At 38.5% G+C, this 24,296-nt stretch overlaps 1 protein-coding gene across 6 annotated transcripts in view; it reads right to left on the bottom strand.

Annotated features, from left to right (window-relative positions):
- RPS6KA5 (ribosomal protein S6 kinase A5) overlaps positions 1-24,296 on the bottom strand; it is a gene marked incomplete at both ends in the record, with an annotated part of 135,749 nt that overhangs the window by 36,687 nt on the left and 74,766 nt on the right. For 5 of the 6 annotated variants that reach the window (XM_084240583.1, XM_084240578.1, XM_084240581.1 and 2 more), the window contains 2 exons: positions 6,783-6,890; positions 9,621-9,736. In XM_084240583.1, coding sequence (XP_084096709.1) covers positions 6,783-6,890; positions 9,621-9,736 — 224 coding nt within the window. The remainder of the gene's footprint in view (positions 1-6,782; positions 6,891-9,620; positions 9,737-24,296) is intronic. The other variant, XM_084240580.1, reaches the window with a different exon arrangement.

The raw sequence follows: 24,296 nt of genomic DNA, 5'->3' as shown, positions 1-24,296 counted from the left end.
CTCTTGCTGGAATTACTGTGACTCCATATGTCAAGACTTGTCCCACCACGGAGGGTGTCATGCTTGACAAACAGAACTACCTTTCTAAAATAAGCTTTCTACTCAAACTCTCCAAAGGCTCCCCATTTTGCTCAGAGAAGCCGTAGTCCGCACGATGCTCCCCAGTGTGCTGGAGGATCTGTTCAACCCTTCTTCCACACGATCACCACATTCTTATTCCCACTATTCTAACCCTCGCTCCTTCTGTACACCCACTCTGACCTCCTCACTGTTCCACAGACATATTTACACCTTATGTTCTTAACTGGCATGACCTAATTTAAAAGTGTAATCTTGTCTCACCTGATACTTCCCGGCCCTCTTTCGAGCTACTACACTTGTCTCCTTGCAACTTAACCACTATCTAACACAGTACATGTTTTCCTTATTTACTTGTTAATGTCTGCTTGCCTGTCTAGAGGAAAAATCTTTGTTTTCTTCATAGCTAGATTCCAGCACTTGGCTAGCACAGTGCCTACAGTGCCCTTCAATAAATGCTGCCCTTCAATAAATGCTGCATGAGTAGGGAAAACTGCACAACATTTTTAACTGCATATGTGAGCAGCTGGGCACATGGATTCTGTTATATCATTTTCCATATTTTTATTATATTTGAAATAGTTTATAAAAATTTTAAAGACATATGGGAAATATACACATTTATTAATCTATTTATGCAATGTTAGTATTCTAGGATATCTTTTGCTAAATTCTTCTATGGGCTTGAAAGTCCCTGATACTCAGCATTGTTTTAAATCATTTTTATGTCTTTGCTAGAAAACAGATAAAAATAAACTGTGAGTGACAAATACAGTTTTCAAGTCTATAAATATATATGTAACATTATTTGAATAAATGTAATACATAACAGAAGTTCCTGTGAAAAGAATCTCAACTCAAATGTACCTGTTTGCTTTATGAACATTAAATCTTTGACTTTGTATGTTGGACTTTGCTTAAAAAAAAAAGTAGTATTCTGAATAAATCTCACCACAGCAGTAAGTCCCACTATAAGCAAAGTTATAAAGGGATCTGTGAGGCAGACCCCTGAGGGTTAAGCGACCTCTGTTCTCTTTCACCTCCTGTCCAAAGGCAGGAGGAATTGGCTCTGATCTGGCAGGAAAAACTTTACAAATGGCTGAAGCGAGTGCCAGTGAGTGAACACTGTGTAATGTTGTCTGAGTAGAGGAGAAACTGGGGCAACAGAATAACATTTCAATTTCTAGGTCTCCTGCTTTCCCAATAATTCAATTCAGTGTTTATCTTAAGCCAACTGAAACTGTCCTTGAGTCACTGATTTTGGCAAATGACCAATACGATTATTTACAGAGACCTAGTAGGTTCTCTAGAAGCACATGCAAATGAAAAAAAAAATATGAATGGTACGTCCTACAAGTCAATCAGGAAGGGATGTGAAGTGACTAAAAAGCTGCCTCAGAGTTGGGCATCCTGGTTTCTACTGCAAACAGGCTCTGCATGGATCCTAAACCTTGCCAAGGCATCTTGAGATGTGCATCCTAAGAGCAGAACTCTGTAAATGACATTATGGACTAGCGTTCGTGACACAACGATGTAATTTTAAACTTTCCTATAAATAAGAAAATCAAGGGAGAATAAGTTAAGATTTCCATAATTTTGATTTTGCTGGCAGTAATGTTAAATCTGACTATCTCCCATAAGTAGAAGTTGATCTTTATATGGCACTTCACGTATTTCAAAGTCCTTTCATGAGCATTAACTCACAGTGTCCACAGAACAGTCCTATCAATTAAATATGGCAAGTGCCATATTTAATGGGCACTGATGAAGAGAGGGCACTGAGGAAGAGAAGTCTCCAGCAACACTCAATGAGGAAAGGGAGACCTGAAGAAGATCCTTCAACTGCAATATGTGTTCTTTTCCCAACATTTTCTGAACTGAGCTAAGGTTATACTTTTTGTTTTCTGGGAAGAGAAAATAGTCACAAGCCCATTGGCCTTTCCCTTTTAAGTACAACCACCCTGGCAGCGTGTTATAATTAACTTAGCCACCTGCCTTAATGTTGGGGATGATGTTTTCCTTCTAGCTTTATTTACCTATATAGGGATTCATGTCAATAATCTATTGCCAAAAATTTGAAATAACATAGAATGCATATAAATTACAGATTGTGCATATTTTAAGTCATGTTATGCTAAATTATGGAAACATAGAATGCATATAACATGCCTAAGTATAGTGTAATTAACACATGAATGCATCATTTTGACACTGTTTACAACTAAGTAAGAACAGGTGCCCTTTCAAAAAACGTCTTTAAAGTCTCTTCAACATTAGAATGATATATCCAATACTTAGTAATTATCTGACTCACAGTAAGAATTTAACAGATGTTTGTTGAAATATATCATTAAAGAAATTCTATGAAGGACATCTACACCCTTACAGATATTTAAAATTTTTTTCTTTATTCTCAGGACCTCAAGGGATTTATCAAATTCCATGGTTGAGAAAAGGACCTATTAATAAAAGTATCACCATTAAATGGTGATAATGTGTTCATTATCATATACATTTTAACACTTCTAAAATTGGTTTTATCCTTATACAATCCAGGTTATCAAACTATAATCTAGAAATAAATCATGAATACATGACAAGTACCTCTGGAATAACGGTTCATGAGAGCAAGTGATTTGTTAAGTAAACCACTGTATTTTCAGAGTCCAGTGTAACACTTGGTACATGGTAGGCACTCAATAAACATTTGTTGAATTATTGATGAATATACAGAGAAATGATTACACCACGAGCAAGAACCTCAAACATATAAAAAAAGAAAATTCCCGAAAATAGATATGCATTTCTCAGACTAAATGAGGCCAGAATTTATAATACATAAAACTGCAAAATACCAGAAGATAAACAGGTTCCATTCAATTTTGGAAATGCTGAGCTCGAGGAGACTGTATGAGCCAAATGGAATAGACTACAGACATCTCAGGGTCTGGAGCCAGAAGAGGTCAGGGATGGCCATAGATACTCTAGCATCACCAGCATATGGGGAGATATTACAGCTTAAAGAGAGAAGAGGGTCCAGCATTGAACTGTGATTAAGCAGAAGAGGAAGACCCTGCAAAAGGAAAGTGAGGAATAAAAGGAAAGCCAGGGAATGTGGTGTCACACAAGCCAAGGTGAGAGCCGATTTCTAGGTCAACACTACCAGCTAGAAAAGTAAGAGGAGGAATAAAAAGTATCTAACATTGAGGTGAGTAGTGACCTTGGCAAGAAGAGATTCAAGTAACCGGTAGGGCTGCAAGCCAGACTGGAGATTAGGGAGTGGTGTGGGAAAGTAAAGAGAGAATGTAAACTGGGAGAATAACGGGACAATAGCCAGAAGGGATATGGATTCTGAAATTTATTTTTCTATTTGCCTGTTTATCCTTCTGTTCACCCATCCCTCCTTCCCTCTACTTTTAAAATTTTGAGACAGGAGAGAAGAGATTAGGCATGTTTAAATGGTGACAGAAAGGGTCCAAGAGGAAAAGGAAGAGGTTGGAAAGGAGAGAGATGAGTTTTATCGATCGATCACCCACTCACCCACTCACTGACCCACCTACCCACCCACCTATCCATCCATCCATCCTAAACTGGAGACCAAGGAGACAGAATAAGAATGGGGGGAAAAGAAGCCACTTCAAGGAAGATATTTTGATGTGAGTGAGTGGTGGAAAGGGACCAAGGCAGGCAAACTTGTGAAGCAGGTGCCAGGTGGAATCAGGGTGCACAGGACCATTAGATCAAGTTTTGGGGGACTCAGCAAAGGCTAACTACTACTTGAGCCCTGAGAGTTAAACCTGAAACCCAGCATGGTAGTCAGTTCTCTAGGACTAAGAGGAAGTAGGAGCTTGTGTCTGAGGGGAAAGGCAAGATGAAACAGCCAAACTATAACAGACAACTAAATACACACAGCTGTGCTGAGCAAGCTAGACTGCATCCAGTGAATAAGGGGATATATAAATACTTCTCCCAAGTATCATTTTTGTGCCTAAACAACTAATTGCTCAAGAATTCTGGCATCTCATGAGGCCCCCCCTTCTGCCCCTTGAGGGGTAGCTGTTGACATGACCAGCAGAACACATAAGCTTTTTCTCTCATGAGGAATGACCTGGCAGACCTGGTCACCCAGCATTTCTGACTAATTTGTGCTACTGTATTAAAATGTAGTAACTCTGACGGAAGTTTGTTTTGGTTTATTTCTGTTTCAGTTTTGAACATTTGCTGTTCTCCAGAGCCAAAGTCTCTCCTGCCCATTGCCAAATGATTAGCCACACACGCCCATGAACAGGGGATTCCCCAGGAGATTTGCTTCAGGGATGTGTTGCCAGAACCAAGCCTTTGTCCAGCACATAAAAGGTTTGCAGCGGGTATTGGTGGGGAGAGTCAGCAGGTAAATGAGTGGGTCTCTGGCAAGAGGAAAAGGCAAGCTCCCCGTCTTTCCATGCTGGGGTCTTTTACATGCCAGGGCAGTCTGCTGAGGCTTGGTGGCCCCTTCTCAGAAGAGTGTTTTTAAAAACACAGTGTAATGGAAGGCACCAATTATACAGAATTATAGTTACCAGAAGAGAAACACACTGCAAACACGTTTCTGTGGCTAACACTGGGCTTGCCAAGCAGGGGCTGCTCTGTGTGATCTGCTGGGGCCACCTCACTTGCAAGCCACTGACTGACTTTTTGTTCTCAGTTTCTGCAGAGAAATCCTCTCAGCTCCTGTCTGGAGAGTCACTGCTCCGAGAGTGAGGTGGCAGAAAGGGTCATGGGCATTCCAGGGTTCAGCGTGTCACTTGTTATGTCTCCCTTCCCTGTCCCCAAGCCATTGTCTACTTACCTTCCAGTTTCCCTGGAGGGCCTGTGGGCACAGTTCCCACGTGACTAAGGCACAGAAGGCCCCTCTGCTGGCCTGTATTACCTCACCAGTACTTTGAGGGAGACCTGGTGCCCCCAATTCCTGAGCCATTCTGGGGGTCAAAGGTGCAAATTAGCCTGCTCTGGGGTTTCTGATGTTATCGGCTTAGGCTACAACTATTTCAGTAATGCTAAATTGGTTATAGTTAATATTTCTGCTGTCTTTCCAAAAATCTGGTTGCTATTTTCCTCTCTTCCTGGCATGCATGCCTGCTTTGTCTTACTCTTATAGTGGGATTTGTGGGGAAGCAACAGCAAACATATTAATTTGTCACATTTTATTAAACTTGCCAATAAAATTTTTACAAAGGAGAAAAGTTTTAAAAATCAGACTTCGAAACTAATGCCTCCAAAAATCATCTACTCTACTTTCTAACTACAGTCTACCAAAGATAATCAATATATTATAATAACCACAGTTACATAAAGGCAGAAATCATTTCCACTTTATTCATTACTGAATTATCCAGCAGCAAGCATAGTAGAGGCAGTCAATAAATATTTATTTAATAAGTGACTTGAATTAAAAGACATACAATAAAAAATTGTGATCTTTAGTTTTATAATTTCAGCACTTATATAACTCACCTAAGAATGCCAAATATTGCTTTGGCAATATTTCAAAAAGCAAAACATCTAAGATACATCTAATTTGAAATCTAAGCATGATGTGTATTACCACAACAAAATCCTTTACTATAAAATTTTTACTGTGATTCTATATTCTCTAATAATAATTTCCTGGAATACAAATGAATCGGCATTTAAGTTTACTTGATTATCTTGAACAACTAGTAATATAAAAATATATTTTTTATGGCAACTGTTTTATAAACAGTATTTAATTACTACTAATAGAGGTATACAATTTTAAAAGTCATTAAATGCATCTGTAATATTAAATAAATTATAATCAGTACTGAATATGCAAAGTCCTTGTTTTTAAAACCTATTCAATAGTTACTATATTCTAGCTCCTAGGAAAACCCATCAAAATTATTCAAGAATTAGGGCAGGTAGAGCCTTGTTATTATTGTCAAGTGAATTTGAAGGGTCCTCACCATGCATCCTGCTTTGTGATTATCAACTTTGTGATTATAAACCCTGTATGCTGTTTTCCATTCTCGACTGGCTACGGTCTGAGCCATAATTCTTCTGAAGGATCCAAGGAGTTATTTAAATTTTTCAGCTTTATTTTATATGTAAAGTTACATAGTTTTACACATGCATAAAGGTAAATGTTTACTGTAATTCTAACAGGATGGTTCCATGGTCATTTTTTTTTTTTTTAAATAGAGGCATGTTATTTATTTATTTATTTATTTATTTATTTATTTGTTTGTTTGTTTGTTTGTTTGTTTTCGTTTTATACATGCACTGAGTACAGTCAGAAGCGCGGGAGGCCGAGAGAATTCACCAGAGCCAGAGCCGGGAGCAGAGCAGGCAGAAGGACCGAAGTACGCTGCTGAGGGGAGCAGCGGGCGGCAGGAGAGGTCTGCGCGCCATGTGGGACCCTCCTCCGGTGGCCGGGGAGCAGCCAGGGATCGAACCGGTGCCGCAGAGGCCGCAGGCAGCTTTGCAACCCAGCGCTCAACCGCTGCGCCACCGGGGAGGCCCTCCATGGTCATTTTAAACTAAAAATCTAATAGTCATTCATGTCAAAATGTCCCTCTGGGCAAACCTGCACAAAAATCCATAATCCCTATTGTACGACCCCATTAAATGCTTATTCTATAGCTAATTTTCATCATTGTTTACATTCTATTACTACTAACTTCAAATTAAAATATAATACTCACTTCATCAGCCACAAACTCCTTACTCAGACCAAAATCTGTCAGCACCACATGGCCATTAGAATCAAGTAGAATATTCTCAAGCTTAATGTCACGGTATATAATCCCCAACTGTAAAAACAAACAAATATGAGTTTTAAAATAGCAATTTTGAAAAAAATAAATTAGGAAAGTCTTATCTACCTTAAAAACAAACTAAGACAAGGCACTGTCCTGCTCAGGTGCTACGAGGGCTTAGTCAAGGTGGATCCCCCGCCTCCCAGGGCCAAGGGGGCTGTGCTCCCCTCACCCCTACAGCCATGTCCTCCTTCTCTGTGGAAATGGGGCCATTCCTGTTGGGCCAGGTTCTGTAGGGTCTTCCCACTGACTGTTGCTTCTTCAGTCTCTATGCTTCTTAATATAATGCCTCCTCACTCCAGATGAGTGTCTGGTGCCTTCTTAGTCAATTCATGCCCAATGGTGACAGATCCCACACCGGTCATTTCTTTGTTTTTCTTCCTAAGCACCCACATTTACATTGTACTTATATGAAAAAAGCTTTTATTTCCCAGATATTTCCTGTTTGTCATGCCTAGCCATGCTCAGATTCTGTCTTTCATCGCTTATGCATTTACCCAGCATCCAGCACAATGTGTCAAATAGGTAATAAAGGCTTTTTGAATAACAGGGTTCATAAACATAAAGGTTGAAGATCATAGGTTAATTTTAATTGTACTTTAGTTCTAAATAAGCAAAGTAATTCAATTACAAAGTAGCTATACATGCCACCATTTTGTTTGGCATTTAAGTTTTATGGCAAATCACTTTAGTTATTACTTCTACTAGATAACACAAATAAATCTACCCAAGTCATAAAAATTCTTGATAAATGTGAATTCCATGTTTCATGTTATGTCTGCCTGAATGTCTTCCAACTTCAAAACACTGCTTTCCTTTCAACACTAAGTATATGAAATAACAGATTTTAACAATCTTTTAAAATTGAAATAAAAAATTACATAAGGAAAAACACCAGGCAATTTTCCTCCAAGAAATTCAGTTTTCTATAGGAGAGGAAAGGCAACAGTTACTGAACAGGTATTTGGCTTGAAGCATTATAAATACCTAATAACTGGCAGCAGCACTTAAATAAAATAAAAACCACCTCTTTAAGATTTTAGGCATAAATCATTTACTGTCTACTTTAATTCATTACTTCCAAGTAAGCTTCCATTTTTGTCTCTTCCTGGGAAACTGTTAATGGCTGTCAAGAAATTAAAATCTGGCTTTGTTATACTTCACTGTACTTAAGAGAAAATTGCTGAGATCTGATTTGCTGTAATACTGTCACTCTGTATCAATCAGTTAATATAATCCAGCATCTATTGTGTTCTCTACTTCTGGGTTTCTGATTACCCTGTTTCAATAATACTTACCGTTCATGGATTTGACCTTAATAAACAGAATTAAAGCTTTCACACAAATTAAAAGCTGAATTTGATAGCTTAGTCATTGGAGCTTCACATGGTATTGATTTTCACTCTGTAATTTATGATGATTCCCACCATCATTTTAATATCATAAATAATTATATCTAATAGCCCTAACGGTATCTGCAGCCTATTCCTGGGTCCAAATGATGTCCTAACTACTTTATATCCATAAAAATAACCACACGCATAAAGCTTGTCACCCCACTGACAACTCTACCGAAGGATCGGACACTTGTTCTGCTCACCTCAGTTCAGCTCTCTACCCACCTTCTCTCCTGGCGCGCAGCCTCTTCCCTCCCATCCTTAGTTTTCAATCACTCCTCTTAAGAGTCCTATTCTGAACCCCTTTTCTTGACCCCTTTCTTCTATCTTCTCAACATCTTTCCTCATAGTCTTTTATCCATTGCCCCCATTTTACAATTCCAATCTACCTGCTCCTTGAAAAATTTCACCCCTCTTCCTTGCCTTTTCCCTCAAAAGTTTCCCTCCATTCCATAATGAGCACCTTCATCTCTGTTTATCTGTAATGCAGTGAAGGGTGTGACCATGCAACAAAGAAGAATCAGGCCCTGAGGATGCACCTGTAGCATCTGAAGTCAGTGACTGAGGTCACGCAGGCTCACACCCCTTTGGTAAAAATTATTCCAGCATTTTCTGTCTGAGGAAGTACAGACAAGCCTAATCCACATGACAACTGCTTTCTCATTAGTGAGTAAAGAATATAGGTCAAAATTTCTTAGATTAAGGTTAATAGTAACTGAGACAGTATTTTTTTTTAATTCATACAGCACTGTAAGCATCAGTTCCATGTAGAGTTTTTAGTAACAAAGTTCAAGCTATTGGAGGCAATGGAAGAGGGAGGGGAAGGAGCAAGAGAGGGCCTGAGGGATGAAACAGTAAAGTAAGCGCAAGTGAGGTTGGGAGGGGATATAGGGGGTGCTTCTTTGAAATATCCCCAATCTAATCAGGGAATAGCACCTTGAAAATATTCAGGCAGATTCTGCAGTGGAGTAAGTCACAATTAAGGGAATATATATTATGACGTGGGTTTCATTTGAATAGTTAAGAATGGAAAGCTTTTATTCTAATGATACTTTGCATTAAGCACTAGGATTCTTCTTGACTAAAACCGAAATATTACACAAGCGCTACCTTTTTGAATCTATTATACATCACAGGAATCACAAAACGCAAGTTGACTTTTTAAATGGGAACTATGAAATTGAGAAAATAACAGCCTATAAGTTTGCTCTCACCATCTCCACTCAGACAACGACATGTAAAAACATGAGCTTCAACTTTTAGTTATAGCATCACCTCAGTTAATAGATTTTTTCAGAGAAGAAACCCCAAAGATGAAGCATCTTACCTTGTGCAGGTGTTCAAGGGCAAGCACGATCTCTCCGACATAGATCTGCACCTCATGCTCTGTGAAACGCTCTCTTTGAGAAAGATGAGTAAAAAGTTCTCCACCATTTATATAATCTAAAAATGAAATATATTTTTCTTTCTTTGACTTGTATTCAAAAACTAAAGAAAGTATTTCCTTTCAATCATGTTGGATTAACCATAAGGCACTGATATATTCTTTCTGGTACAATTCTTAGTATATAGTATACAGTTTCACATAAAATATATTACTAAATTCATAGAGTAATAGAGTTTCATAAGATGTTTCATAAGGTATCCTAAATGAAAATCAAGTGAATTTGCTCAGACTATTGCCATTAAAGCTACGACATGAAATCTGCATATATTTACATACATTTTCCCAAACATGGTATATCAGGAACCTCTGAAATCACCATACAATACCTTGCTGTGAGTACCAAGATAGACACTACAATCAATACAATGAAAAAAATGAATAAAGCAAAACACAAACAAAATCCGCAGTCTTTCCTTTGTGATACTTGCAGTCACTACTTGCAGCAGATCCCCTATTTTCCAGAATTATCTATGTAGACTTCCCCAAAAGTCTATTAGGCAACAGGCAGCCTTCTCACTGACTGCTCCAATAGCCCCAGAGTAAAAGTAGCACAACATAGTCAAATCAAGATATCTGACACTGGAAGATTCCAATTTCCTTTTCAATGCATCCTATTTATCCCTAAGAGGGATAATGCAATAATAGTCAAAAGGTTGTAGTGAGAAATAAATATGGGAGATAGATGGACAATAATAAAACAAACAATTATACTCATTATCCACTCTAATAAGACACTTATGATAAATCAGTAGTTTCATTAGAAACTAACCATTACACTAACATACAACATCTGTGTAAGAGAAATAATGCATACCTACACTTGCCAGTGCAATTTAAAGCTTTTCTAAATAACTTGGGAAGTATGTATCTCAAGTATATTCACTAGTTACATTTACCATAACTTGATAAAAGGACACAGCAAAATCTTCATGAACTCACAAATTTCTCACAAATTGCCCATTCAACTTTAAATCTCCCCTCCAAAAAAACACCCCCGAACAATTCAGATGCAAAAGAATGAACAAATGCTAATAGTTGGCTGTTTTGTGATATATTTTACAAAGCACATGCCAGCAAAAAGCATATTCCTGCTAAGTCTTCTGCATTTTGCCAAGGAGTTTTAATTATATCTGAACACAAAACTAATTATTAAAAAGGTGTAAAGGAACACAGCATTCCTGCAAACTAACAATGAATTTTTTCTACTTTAAGTAGTTATTTACTTAAACCTAAAACTGATGGTTATGCATGAATGGCTTTCAGTTTGTCATGATACAGAAATAGGCACCCAATGATCAGTTGACCAACTGACAAACTCCTACACATCCTTGAATGTTCTCACTTTTCTTTAATAATTAGCCCAGCAGAGTTCAACCACTGCCTTTTTTGTTAAACACTGCACATATTAAAGACTTCTACCATTGCAATTATCTTGCGGTATTCAAAACATTTGCATACTTGCCATCTCTGCTAAACTGTAAGTTTTTAAAAGTCAGGATCAAGGTATTTATCTGGACACTCAACATAGTGCTTCTTTGCACTATGCAATATATGCAATGTATGCTTATTATTGTTTTAAAAAAAATCCAATGCACTCCTGTCTTTGGGGCTATGTGAAATAGTCAAAAGAACCTGAACTTTGTCATTGGTATACCTGGACCAGACAATAGATTCACTGCTGTCCTGCCTTGGGTAAATAAATCTCTGAGCTTTCATTCTTTTTCCATGCAATGAGAATGACAAGTAAGATGAATTACTATTGCTCCAAATATAAAGCGATTTATTTTCCATTTGCTGGGGGAGACAGAAAAACTAACTATAAATCTAAGATGACAAACCTAACAACATCACTTAACACTTTCTACTTTTGGAGCAGATCAACAACCCAAAGTGAAGACTTGCCATTCAACAAATAAATATGCTTTATTTGTAAGCATCAGGTTGTAAGATTCCGAAAGTTAAAAAAAAAAGCAGTTCTATCCAGGGGTCCAGACTGTTAACGAGAAAAGTAGATACAAAGGCTGCAAAAGGGCTCTATAAAACCAGGAGCCATGGAGTAGCTATGGAGTATGGTGCTATGAACAATGGTGAGGATTCGAGCTTAGTGGGAATCTCCATGGGGAAGCACTTGGTACTCTAGGACTTGCTCATTTTAGTTGTTCTTATGCAGTGGTGTTTGTGTTTTCCTGAATAATGACATTTAGTATCTTTCCATGGCTTATTGGATACTTTTATATCTTCCTTTGTGTATGTTATTAAAGTTCATCTTGCCCTTTTGGTTGTATATTTTTTGTGATGTAATTCACACTGAAATTCATCATGAAACTCATCCAGCAGAAGAGTTAAATTCAATGGTGTTAGCACAGAGTTGTGAGACCATAAATACATTCAGTTTTAGTGTTTAATCACTCCATCCTCCCCCAAAATCTAAATTATGCTTTTTTTGTGTGATTTTGATGTCATATTTAAGAAACAATTGCCAAAACCAAGGTTACAAAGATTTACCGATATTTTCCTTTTTTCTCATTTTTTAAAATTTTATGTATTTTTAAATCATTTTTCATTTTTGCACAATATATACATTTTCATCTTGGTTATAGTCCCCACACAAATCCCACCCCCCTTGTTTTGATCCTACTCCCTTCTCCCCTCGACTCCCATTGTGTGTCTCTGGTTTATAGTTGCTTGTTGATTTTGATTTTTACTTTATTATAATCAGTCTTTTTCTTGGTCCCTTATTTAGGTTTTCTAAATTCCTGCTATGAGTGAGACCATCTGGATTTATCAATATTTTTTTTTAAGTGTTTTAGTCTTTAGTCTTTGATCCATTTTGAATTAGTTTTTTTTATGTTGTTAGGTATGGGTCTAATTTCATGTTTTTGTATATGGCTATCCAGTTATCCCAGCACTGTTAGTTGAAAAGACAGTTCTTTCCTTATTTGCACCCTTGGTGAAAAATGAACTGACCATAAAAGTGAAGGTTTGTTTCTATACTGTCAATTCTACTCTGTTGATCTACAATGTCTACTCTTACCCCAGCGCCACACTTCCTTGATCATTGTAGCTTTGTAGTAAGTTTTGAAGATGGCAAGCATCAGTCTTCCAATCTTTCTTTGCAAAATTGTTTTAGCTATTATAGTGTTTTGATTTTTCTGTTTGGATTTTAGGATTTTCCAATTTCTACAAAGAAACAGATTTGAGATATTAAATCTGTAGATCTTTTGGACAGTATGGCCATTTAACAGTATTTAGTATTTTAATTCATAAACATGGGATCTTGCTATTTGTGTAAGTATTCTTTCATTCTTTCAAAAATGTTTTATAGTTTTCAAAGTTTTACACTCCTTTAAATTTTTCCTAAGTACTTTATTCTTTTTGATCCTAATATGAAGAACAGATAATTTTCAGATTTTTCAGTGCAAGTGTACAGAACTATAATTTATTTTTATATGTTGATTATGTATCCAGTACTTTGCCTAGCTTGTTTATTAGTTTTAATAATTTATTAGTGGATTTCTTAGGAATTTCTTTTTTTAAAAAAAGATTTATTTATTTATGCATACAAGACCTAGGGTACAGGCCAGAGATGCGGGGTGGTGAGAGGATTCACCAGAGACAGAGTGGGGAGCAGAACATGCAGACTGACTGAAATACACTGCTGAGGGGAGCAGCAGGCGAGACAGGAGAGGTCTGCTGTGCCATGTGGGCTGCTCCCTGGCCAGCCGGGGATTGAACTCATGTTGCAGAGGCTGTGGATTGCTTCATAGCGCGGTGCCTAACCCCTTGCACCACCAGGGAGGCCATCAAGGAATTTCTATCTATAAGATCATGTCATCTATAAACAGTTTTCTTCTTCCTTTCCAATCTGAAGATCTTTTATGTTCTTAACTACAATGTTGAATAATGTGATGAAAGTGGATATTCTCGCTTTGCTCCTGACTTTAGGGGGAACACATTTCATCTTCCATCACTAAGAATTCTGTTAGCTGTGGATATGTTTATCAGGCTGTGGAAGTTCACTTCTACTTCATTGAGTGAATTTATCATGGAGTGCTGAATCTTGTCAATTTTTTTATGTTTATTAAAATGATCTTATGGTTTTTTCCTTTAGGCTAATACTATGGTACACAAATTGACTTTTGTTTATTAAACCAAATTTGCATTCTTGGGACAAATTCAACTTGTTTATGGTATATGATCTTTTATATTTGTTGCTGGATTCAGTTTGACAGCATTTTGTTGAGGATTTTGTGTATCTATTCATAAGAGATATTAGTTTGCAGTTTTCCTATGATGTCTATGTCTGGTTGGGAAGTAAGTGGCAGCATTCACTAGTGAAGCCATTGGGACCTGAGTGTTTTACTGTGGTTATATTTTGCTGTTGCTGCTACTACAACTAGTTCAGTCTCTTTACTTGTTACAGGTATAGTCATATATTATTTTCTTCTTAATTCAAGTAATTTGTGTTTTCTAGGCACTTCTGTATTTAATCTAAATGATATGATTTATTGACATACTGTTGCATTTCCTTATGAACCTTTTTAAAATTTGAATTTATATTTATTTTTCTAATATATTTATTATGGTTACAAATCAAGGTTTCTTTTTTAATGTGTCAGTCATTTATACATATATTTGACTTTGGGAGTACATTTTCACCCCTCCATATGTTCCATATGCTTTACTCATCCTCCACCAAACTCCACTGCCAGTGTTCTACCTTTCATTTCCTTGTCCCTCCTTCTTCCCCTCTATTCCTCTAGTAACCAGTATATTTTTCACACAATGTAAGAATTATTTTTGCTGTGCCTTGCCAGTATGTGTTCTTTGGTTATTTATATTCCACAAATAAGTGAAACCATCTGGTATACCTCTTTCACTTTTTGATTTATTTCACTTAGAATAATCATCTCAAGATCCACTTATTTTGTCCCCAAAGCCACTAGTTCATCTTTTTTAACAGCTAAGTAGTATTCCTTTGAGTATATGTTCCATAATTTCTTTATCCAGTCATCTGTCTTTGGGCACTTAGGTTGGTTCCATGACTTGGTTATTGTGGATAACGGTGCTAAGAACAATAGAAGCGTATAAATCTTTTCCTATTAGAATTTTCATATTCTTTAGGTAAATACCTGGCAGTGGTACTGGGGGATCTTTTGTTCCTTTTTAAATCTGTAAAGTCAGTAGTGTTGTCCCCCTCTTCCATTCCCAATTTTATTTATTTGCGTCTTCTCTGTTAATCTTGGTAGAGGAATTACATACTAACAATACTGAATTTCATAACCCAGGACTATGGTTTATCTCTTTATTTATTAGTTTTAATTTCTCCCACCAGTGTATTCTAATTTACAGAGTAAATTTACTTCTGAGCATTTTGTGTTTTTTAAAAAGTTGTACTATGAAGGATATTATAAAATTTCATTTTCTAGTTGTATGACATTAGTATATAGAAATACAATTGCTTTACTTTTATTTTGAAACAACTACAGAAAAAGTTGCAAGCCCAGCACCCAGGACTTTTTGTCCTCAAACCTAAATTCGTGTTATCCTGGTTCCCAAAATATTTTCTATGGCAAAAGGTTCCAATTGAGAACCATATGCTAATTTCAGTAACTCTTTTTCAGAATCTGTGAGTTGCTCAATCTTTCCTTGACACTTTTGAGGATTACAGGCTTGGTACCGTGTGGACTGTCCAACTTGAGACTGCCTGACGCACCTCCATGCTCATGACCGGGTGTTCATCTTCGGGAGGAAAACCATGAAGACAAACTATGTCCTCACTCATCCTCTCAGGAGGGAGCGAACTCACTGCTGCCTGTCACCAGGGGTCTTTACTTTGGCTATATGATTTAGTATCTCCTGGGATAAGAAGGATGCTGTGCCTGCAAGTAGTAAAAGCTCAGAAAGTGGTAATTATCATTGTCTTCTGAGTCCTATCCTCTGCTTGCTATGAGGTGCAAGAGCTCCCCCTTTCAGGAAGGGGAAGATAGGATTCTTTTTTTTTTTTTTTTAAATTGCATTTTTTTTTTAATTTGTTTATTTATTTATTTATACAAGCACTGTGTACAGTCAGAAGCACGGGAGGGTGAGAGAATTCACCAGAGCCAGAGCGGGGAGCAGAGCAGGCAGAAGGACCGAAGTACACTGCTGAGGGGAGCAGCGGGCGGCAGGAGAGGTCTGCGCGCCATGTGGGACCCTCCTGTGGTGGCCGGGGAGCAGCCGGGGATCGAACCGGCGCTGCAGAGGCTGCGTGCATCTTCGCAACCCAGCGCTCAACCGCTGCGCCACCAGGGAGGCCCGGAAGATAGGATTCTTGTGCCCAGTCTTACAACATTAAGAGGTGCCATGATGCATCCAAAAGTGCTTTGTTTAAATCATGTACACTCTTTTCAAGTATATGTCAGCACAGTGTGTTCTCCTGAAAAGAGAGGGTCTGCAATTTTTATCAGACTCTCCAAGGAGTTTTAGGTTAAAAAAAAAAAAATCATCCTAAGCAACATCATCCTAATGTAGCATTGTGATTTTGAATGGAAATATTCTATCAAGTTTATAAATAAACCTGTTTATTTGCAGTGTCATCTGCAAACATCTGAGACAGGGTCCAGCAGCTGTCCCTAGAGTCAGCCCCCCACACAGAGCTTTCCACCTCAGCACACACAGCAGCGTTGGCATTGCCTGCACACTGGCTCCCCTCTCCCGACTGCTGCCCTCGCTTGGCACAGCGTTCTGGAGCTTATTTGTATTTAGAATTGGACTGGTGGGGCTTAGAGCTTTAAATAGTCAAATGGAGAAAGGGGTATTCGTTTTCAGCAAGCTCTCTGACTACTAAGGATGTGCTAGAATTGTGTCTCTGGTGTCTTTACACCTCAGTGTTTACCCAGAGATGTAGCAACTCTGTTAGGGAAGTTTAGGACTTGACCTTGAAACTTAAAACAACTTAGCCAGGTAGTGAAACAACAAAATCCCCACAATATTTGGGAAATCCCATCAGGGTTATTATTAAATTGTATTTGAATTACATAATTTTTATTTTCTTAAAAAAAAAAACAACATTGGAATCAGGGGTGCCAGGAGATTCTGGGGTAGAGTTAGTAACATCATGAAAGCCCAGGTCCTCACTGACATCTGAGAGCAAGCGTCTTCTTAGCTTTGTCACTCAAGGAATCCCTACCTCCCCACCCCTGTCCCTTTACAAGTGGGCATAAATCACATTTTTAATAATAAAGACTTATTAAAAAAATCAGGTGAAATCAGCAACTGGGTGGAAACCGTCTACTACTAGAATTACTTAAGGTCCAGTCTGCCTGGTGGGCTCTTGATCCTACTAACCTGTCTACCATGAAAAGCTTCCTTGTCAAAATTACAGATTCATCAATTTCCTAGAAATTGAAGTTCTTATGTCTTTGTCAATTTCTCACACAATAAATTGCAAGTGTGAGGGTTTTTATTTAAGCCAGTGCTGACTGCATTTATTCTCTTTATGACAAGAAAACTGTCACAAACAGCATGAGAAAAGTTTTTAATTGATATTACTAAGGCTTTTTGCTTCTGTAGACATATGATGAAAATGGATGAGGCATTGAGTCAATATTCACTCCCGATGACTGCTGTGCAGAAAGAGGCAGCATCTTACGACCCCAGACAGGGTAAGTGGGAAAGGGCTCCTGACACATGAGAATTAAGTGACATAAAACAGGGTTGGGCTGTCTGTATTGTAATACAGTTCACAGCTTTTGAGAATGGACAAAGTAGTAATAACAACGAGGGACAGAGGGCACTTGCTATGAGCTTGTTCTGTTTAGATGTGAAAATGAATGTGATCTTTATAAATAATGCTAAGAGGCAGGTACTCTTATAACAACTGTATAAACCCCAGAGAAAATAATGTCTAGATAATAGCTCTGGATAATTTAAATCACTAAATCCTGCAGTGATTCCATGGTGGCTTCACATGCTGAGTGAGGGCTGAACTTTTCCTTCCCAGTGCAGTTTTACTGGGAAGTCAGTCTCCTTGGGCAATTGTCTTGTTAATTACAAGAAAGAGAAATGCCTTAAGACAAATTATTGTGTATTTCAAGTGTCCAAATGGCTTAGAGTCAATAGTTCTGTAAATTTGGTTCTATAATTTTACTATCTTACATATTTTTCACAATTAAGATTTAGAGAGCCCATCCAATGTCATCATACTCAAAATCAGACATTCTAGGGGGACCATACTGAGTTTTTTTATTGAATGACGATAGTAAACAATGGGTTTCAATCGATTTTGGGGATGTGCAAAGCTAAAGTGATCACCGACACAGTTACAGTACAGGACTTCAGAGACTGGGTTTATGTCTTGCTGGAGTGACCCATGACTGTTTTTTCTTTTTTTTTTTTTTAAACATTTCTTTTTTTTTTTTTAATAGAGGCATGTTATTTATTTATTTGTTTGTTTGTTTGTTTTGTTTATACATGCACTGGGTACAGTCAGAAGCGTGGGAGGGTGAGAGAATTCACCAGAGCCAGAGCGGGGAGCAGAACAGGCAGAAAGACCGAAGTACACTGCTGAGGGGAGCAGCGGGCGGCAGGAGAGGTCTGCGTGCCATATGGGACCCTCCTCCAGTGGCCGGGGAGCAGCCGGGGATCGAACTGGCACCGCAGAGGCTGCAGACAGCTTCGCAACCCAGCGCTCAACCGCTGCGCCACCGGGGAGGCCCATGACTGTTTTTTCAAAGAAAAGTATTGGCACTGTCTGCAGGAATATCTATAACCTTGTAAAAGGCTCCTTAATCCTTCCTAAGAGATTAGCTCCTTAATCCACCTGCCTATTAAAGCAGCTGGAACTGAATTTGGCGTCAGAGTAAAGCTACATCCTCGATTCTGGCCAGAGATTAGAACCTCAAATTGTTTGTAGTTCAAATCTCATCAAATATTCAGTTGTGAGAGATACATACAAAGGACAACATCTGTACTCCATACAACTTTACCCTGGCTTTGGACAATGTCAAAGCAGAAGCTTTGGACAATGTCAAAACAAACTTGGATAATGCTGATTTGGGAGAAATTATATTCTGATCTTATTCCACAGGCTTACATTACTGGGAACGGTGGCATGAAAGCTGGCACTAGTCTAGGGTGGCTGGTAAAAACTGTGCATTATGTCTGGGCCTATTAAAGTTTTTATTTTTTAGCTTACAATGTCTTACCCTTGGGCTTTATTTTATTATTATTTTTAAAATTATATTGCTACGACTTCAAGCTTACAAAAAAAATTCCCAGGGAACAGAACTAGCTATCTCCATATATCGTTATGCAAAGCCACCAACTGTTTCCACTTGGCCTCTTTTGCTTTAGTCTTCCCTCTTACTTCCTGTGTGCCCATGTTTCCCGAACCTGTTGAGAATAAACTAGGGAACTATTCTCAAATAACTCGTATCCCTACCCATATGTTCTTCAGTGTGCATCTGATCAATATCAGAAACTTTAGCAATGATAAGAATACTGTTATCTATAACCAATGCTCCCTATCCAATATTTTTAATTTGCCCAAATAATGCTCTGGCAGCCACTGGGCTCAGCCCAGACTGCATCTGGTTGTCATGCTCCTTCGTTGGAAGCCTTAGTCCTTCAAAAGATGATCGGCCAGTTATTCTGTGGACCATTCCTCAATCTGGGTTTCACCTGATATTTTCTCACCACGAGGTGCAGGCTATGTATTTGTGGAGGGGATACCAATGCAACCATGTGCTCTATCATGCCACATGCCATCAGGAAGAGGGAGATGTTAGTTTTCCCCACAATGGTGTTGATTTCCATCCCTTCATTAATATGGAGTCACAGAGGTGATGTTTTGACTAGTTCTTCACTGTAAACTTACTATGTGCAAAGTTTCACTGTGTAAATAACTGATAAATTCCTTATCAAACTATTGCCCACCCACTCAGAATAATTTTTCAACTCCACCATTCCTTCTCCCCTCTAAGGAGGGGCCTTTACTTTAACTCATTTCTTGTACTGTCTCACTGCCTGCCACAAGGACCTTTAGTCTCACCTACTACTCCTCTAGACTTCATTTAATACAGCCACCACTTTAGACCACTCTCTGTGGTCTAAGCACTTTATATGTACCACCCATTTAAATCAGTCAACTCCAGTAGGCTAAAAAGCAGAATGTTAGAGACAGAAGTGACTGTTCTACTGGGAAATACTGAAACCCAGAGTTAAACTCTATTTAGAACTTAAGTACAGAACAGGGAAAGGAAAATGCATGTTCAAAGAGCAGTAAGTGGGTTGTTTGGATGGGCTGGAGCATGGGGGCCAGAGCACAACAGTGGGAAAGACAGGCTGAGGCTGGGGGCTGACTGTCTCAAAAGCCTGAGTACAGAGTTTACACCACATGCCCTTCACATAAAATGGGAGCCAATGATGACTTTAAGCAGCAAAGTGACCCAATCATGGCCATGTATAGAAAAACAAAATCACCACCCAACTGAATTAAAACATAAAGTATGGATGGGAAAGGACCCAGAGAGGTCAAAGTTGGATATTACAAGTATCTAATTTCCTGCTACTGTAAATAATGTTGCTTCTCCTGATCCTCCAAAGTAGTTGATAGATGTGGACTGAGCTGTGTAGAGACATGAAGCCAGGTAGCTCCTCCATTGACCAGTTATGTGGCCTTGGGCCCCTCTTAACTCCTTGAGCCTAAGACACTTCAGCTATAAACCAAAGACAACAACCTTGAAGGGTTAATTGCAGAGACTGTCAGAAGGAACAGAAAATACTAAAAGTAATTTCTGATACCAAGCAGGTACTAGGCAAAGTGAATAATACAAATTTAAAAAGTCTAGGATTTTCTACCCCACAGTCAATCTTATTTGGTACTGACATTCTCATTCTTAAAATAATTAGAACAAAAATAAAAACAAGAAGATTAAGCCAGAACACACATCCTCGTATGTCATTTGGACAGGGACAGATAAATAGAACAAATTCCTAAAGCTGGATTACTGAGATGAAACATAGTTACACATTGAATTTTGATAACAGCTGCCAATTTTTCTAAGTACTTTCCTCAAAAAAGCTATATCCATTATATCACCCACCAACGGTGAATGAATGCGTTGAAAAAAGTTTTCACCAACCCTTGTTATTATCATTATAAAGAATTTTTACTAATCTGATAGGCATTTCCAAGTCACAAATTTTGAAGGTGCAGAAGAAAGAAGGGGGAAGGAAATCTGAGTTTGCAGCAGCTGTGAAAATAAAGACTTATTCTGTTCATAACTGAAGAACAGAAGGGAATCATCAATAGCCCATTCAAGACAATAATTATAAACAACTGAAAAAATCTGATATGCTCTCAGAAACTGTGAATAACATTCCCTCAATGTGATTCTTCCAAAAAAAACCCCCACATCAATTTAAATTATAGTGAGATTTATTTACAGACTATACAAAGAACTATAATTATGATGCTTAGACTGACCTTGATTAAACCAAAAGAACTTCTTTGTTATATGAAAATTATATCTCAATTATTTTGTATTTGCCAAATAATCTTTATACATAGAACTGCTCATATTCTGGCCCTATAAACTATGAACATAAGTAATTCCAACTCCCACATAAAGATTGGCATGAAGATGAAATGCGCTATCGGGGGTACGCCTGGGCCAGGCATAGAGTAAGCACTGATTAAATGGTGACAATCAAGCACTGTTATTATTTATATACATCTATTACAATTTATAGAATTAAAAAACATTGCCAAGTTTAATTCCAAGGATCTAAAATTAAAATTTAAATTTATGATGCCCTGACTTACCAGTTTTCTCAATGCAAGCATAATTTTCAAGACTTAGAAATACTTAACATATATTTCTCTAAAGTACTACTCGGGTCTAGTTCGTTTGAGTCAGTATTAGGCCAAAGAGCAATTTTCTTAGGTAATTCATATTTTTGTGCAATTCTCAAGTTTTAAAATTGCAGAGATATCTGGTTTTATTCAAGTGCAATTAACTTCTTTAGGAGAATTTTCTGTGATGGTAGTTGGAGAACTCTGATTCTGTGTCTATGAGGAAGCATTCAAAAAAGAGACCACACAAATAACATGAAAATTAAAAACACAAAATCTCTCCCATTTTACACTACCATCCTCACTTATCTTGCATGTCCATCTTTTCTCTCACCTTCCGTTCATAACAAAACTTCTTTAAAGAGTGGTCTCTCCAAGTCTGATCTGGCTCTATTACACTTTCCTTGACTCGCTTCCTGCTGCCACTTTTACAAATGACTGCAAACTGGTGGCTTAAAAGAATGAAAATTTAATCAAGGTGTCAGCAGGGCTGCATTTATTCTGGAAGCCAGGGGAAAGTCTGTTTCCTCATCGCTCTGTCCTGCTCTGAGCCACATCTCCATCTGCCTCTCGTCTTCTGCTTCCCCCTTGTACTTTCAAAGATCCCTGTGATTACACTGGGCCCACCCAGATATTCCAGGATAATCTTTGTATTTTAAGGTCAGCTGACTAACAATTTTACTTCCATCTGCAACCACAGGTCACATTTGTCATATAATCCAACATATTCACAGGTTCTGAGGATTCGGATATAGGTTTCTTTCACATCCATAGGACAAGCAGGCTAAGGTTAAACACAATCTCATGTTACTAAAGTTAATGGGTACTTTCAGTCCTCCTATGATTTCATTATTAATCTGCACTTTGCAAAACAAAAGAATATTTCAAGAAGTACAAAATGAGACTGGTTATAAGAACCACCCCTGTGAGTTCAGCTGAAATTGAGTCTCCCCAAAATGGCTGTGTTAAAGCCACTTAATTTACGGTATTTGTTGTGCAGAAAGAGCTAATGCATACATTATGAACTTGTACATCAAGCTTGTAACCACATGACTTGCTCAAGATGATAGTAAGTAACAAGGCTGGAACTTAAACCCAATTTCATTTGATTCCAGACTCTAAAGACCCTGCATGATTTGACCTGGTGACCTGCTGCTGTGAGGCTCTATAATTTATTCACACTTGAGTTCTGCAGTGTCCTACACTCCTTCCTATCCATCTCCAGGCTATCATGAATGATGGGTAGGGCCCTGTGCCTGGAATATTCTTTCCCTTCCTCTCCTGTTGGTCCTCTAACTTCTATTCTGTCACTAAGTTATACTTCATTTTTTCCCCAAGTTTCAAATATTTATTACCCAGTGTAAACCCCAGCACAGTATGGCAACCTGATTTCGTGCATTTAGAGGGAAAGTAATTTCTGGTTAAGTGGAAAATGGTGAGGATGGCTTCTGGAAGACTGTTCTTTCTTTCTTTTTTAAGATTTATTTATCTATTTATCTATCTATTTATTTATTTATACAAGCACTGGGTACAGTCAGAAGCGCAAGAGGGTGAGAGAATTCACCAGAGTCAGAGCAGGGAGCAGAACAGGCAGAAGGACCGAAGTACACTGCTGAGGGGAGCAGCGGGTAGCAGGAGAGGTCTGCGTGCCACGTGGGACCCTCCTCCGGGGTGGCCGGGGAGGAGCCGGGGATCAAACCGGCGCTGCAGAGGCTGCGGGCAGCTTTGCAACCCAGCGCTCAACCACTGCGCCACCGGGGAGGCCCTGGAAGACTGTTATTTCAAGTAGCTTTATGGTGAAATATTTCATTTAGAAGTCTGACCCTTCTTTAGTTTGCTGTCATCTACACTGACTGAGGAGAACAGTCTGGGGACACAGTTTGTTCAGGGTTCTGGGCTGTTCTTTCTGTCCTGACACCTCGACTGAACAAAGCCAGACGCATGACATCCAGCACTGATCCAGTCCCTCCAGCTCCACTAAACACAAAGACGGGGGGTCAACTAGGAGGTTTCTTGGTCTGACCCATAATCTGACACAGCTTGGTTGTGGGAGAGGCCTTAGGCTGGGAAGGAGAGAACAAATGTGCACAGCGGAGGGCTAAGACTCTTAGTCCTTTCTCTAGAATTTACCCTTCTCTGGAAAGGTCTGCTAACCCATAACAGATATAGCACTTTTTCTTATTTGCTCTTACTAGTTTCCCTCTGCATTTCCTTCCAACCTGGGTGACCTCACACCCAGGTCACCCCTGCTTCCCCTGGGGTTGCCCTGTAACACTTTCACTCTCTGAACACCCACTTATTTCTACTAATACTCTGCCTTCTACTCATCTAAGCTTTAAATCTCAAATTCTCTCATGTAAAATTTCACTCTCAGTATTTTGTCTTACAGTAGCACCTTTTCAAGGAGCTAAATGTTATTAGTTCCATGTCTCCCATGATTCAGACCAGCCCCCTGCCCACACTATTACATGCTCTTTTTAATTTTTCTCATCCTTCAGCTGTGCCTCATATACATGAACTCCTACACACACTGGTTCTCATTTTCACTTACTCTTCCGCCTCTGAACCACCTAAGTCTCTCAATGGCTCCTTCTTCTTGTCTTGTATGTGAGGCACAGTCTCAACATGATGTTCCACACACACTGGAAAGTGATTTCTTTATAACATCATGCCAAAGCATTTCACTTTTTTCCTTTAGATTTTAGCTCAGCATTCTA

This window comes from Talpa europaea (genome assembly GCF_964194135.1).
Source record: "Talpa europaea genome assembly, chromosome: 8".
NCBI classification, from domain to species: domain Eukaryota; kingdom Metazoa; phylum Chordata; class Mammalia; order Eulipotyphla; family Talpidae; genus Talpa; species Talpa europaea.
Note: the sequence above shows the minus strand (reverse complement) of the source record. Positions and strands in the feature narration are given on the sequence as shown.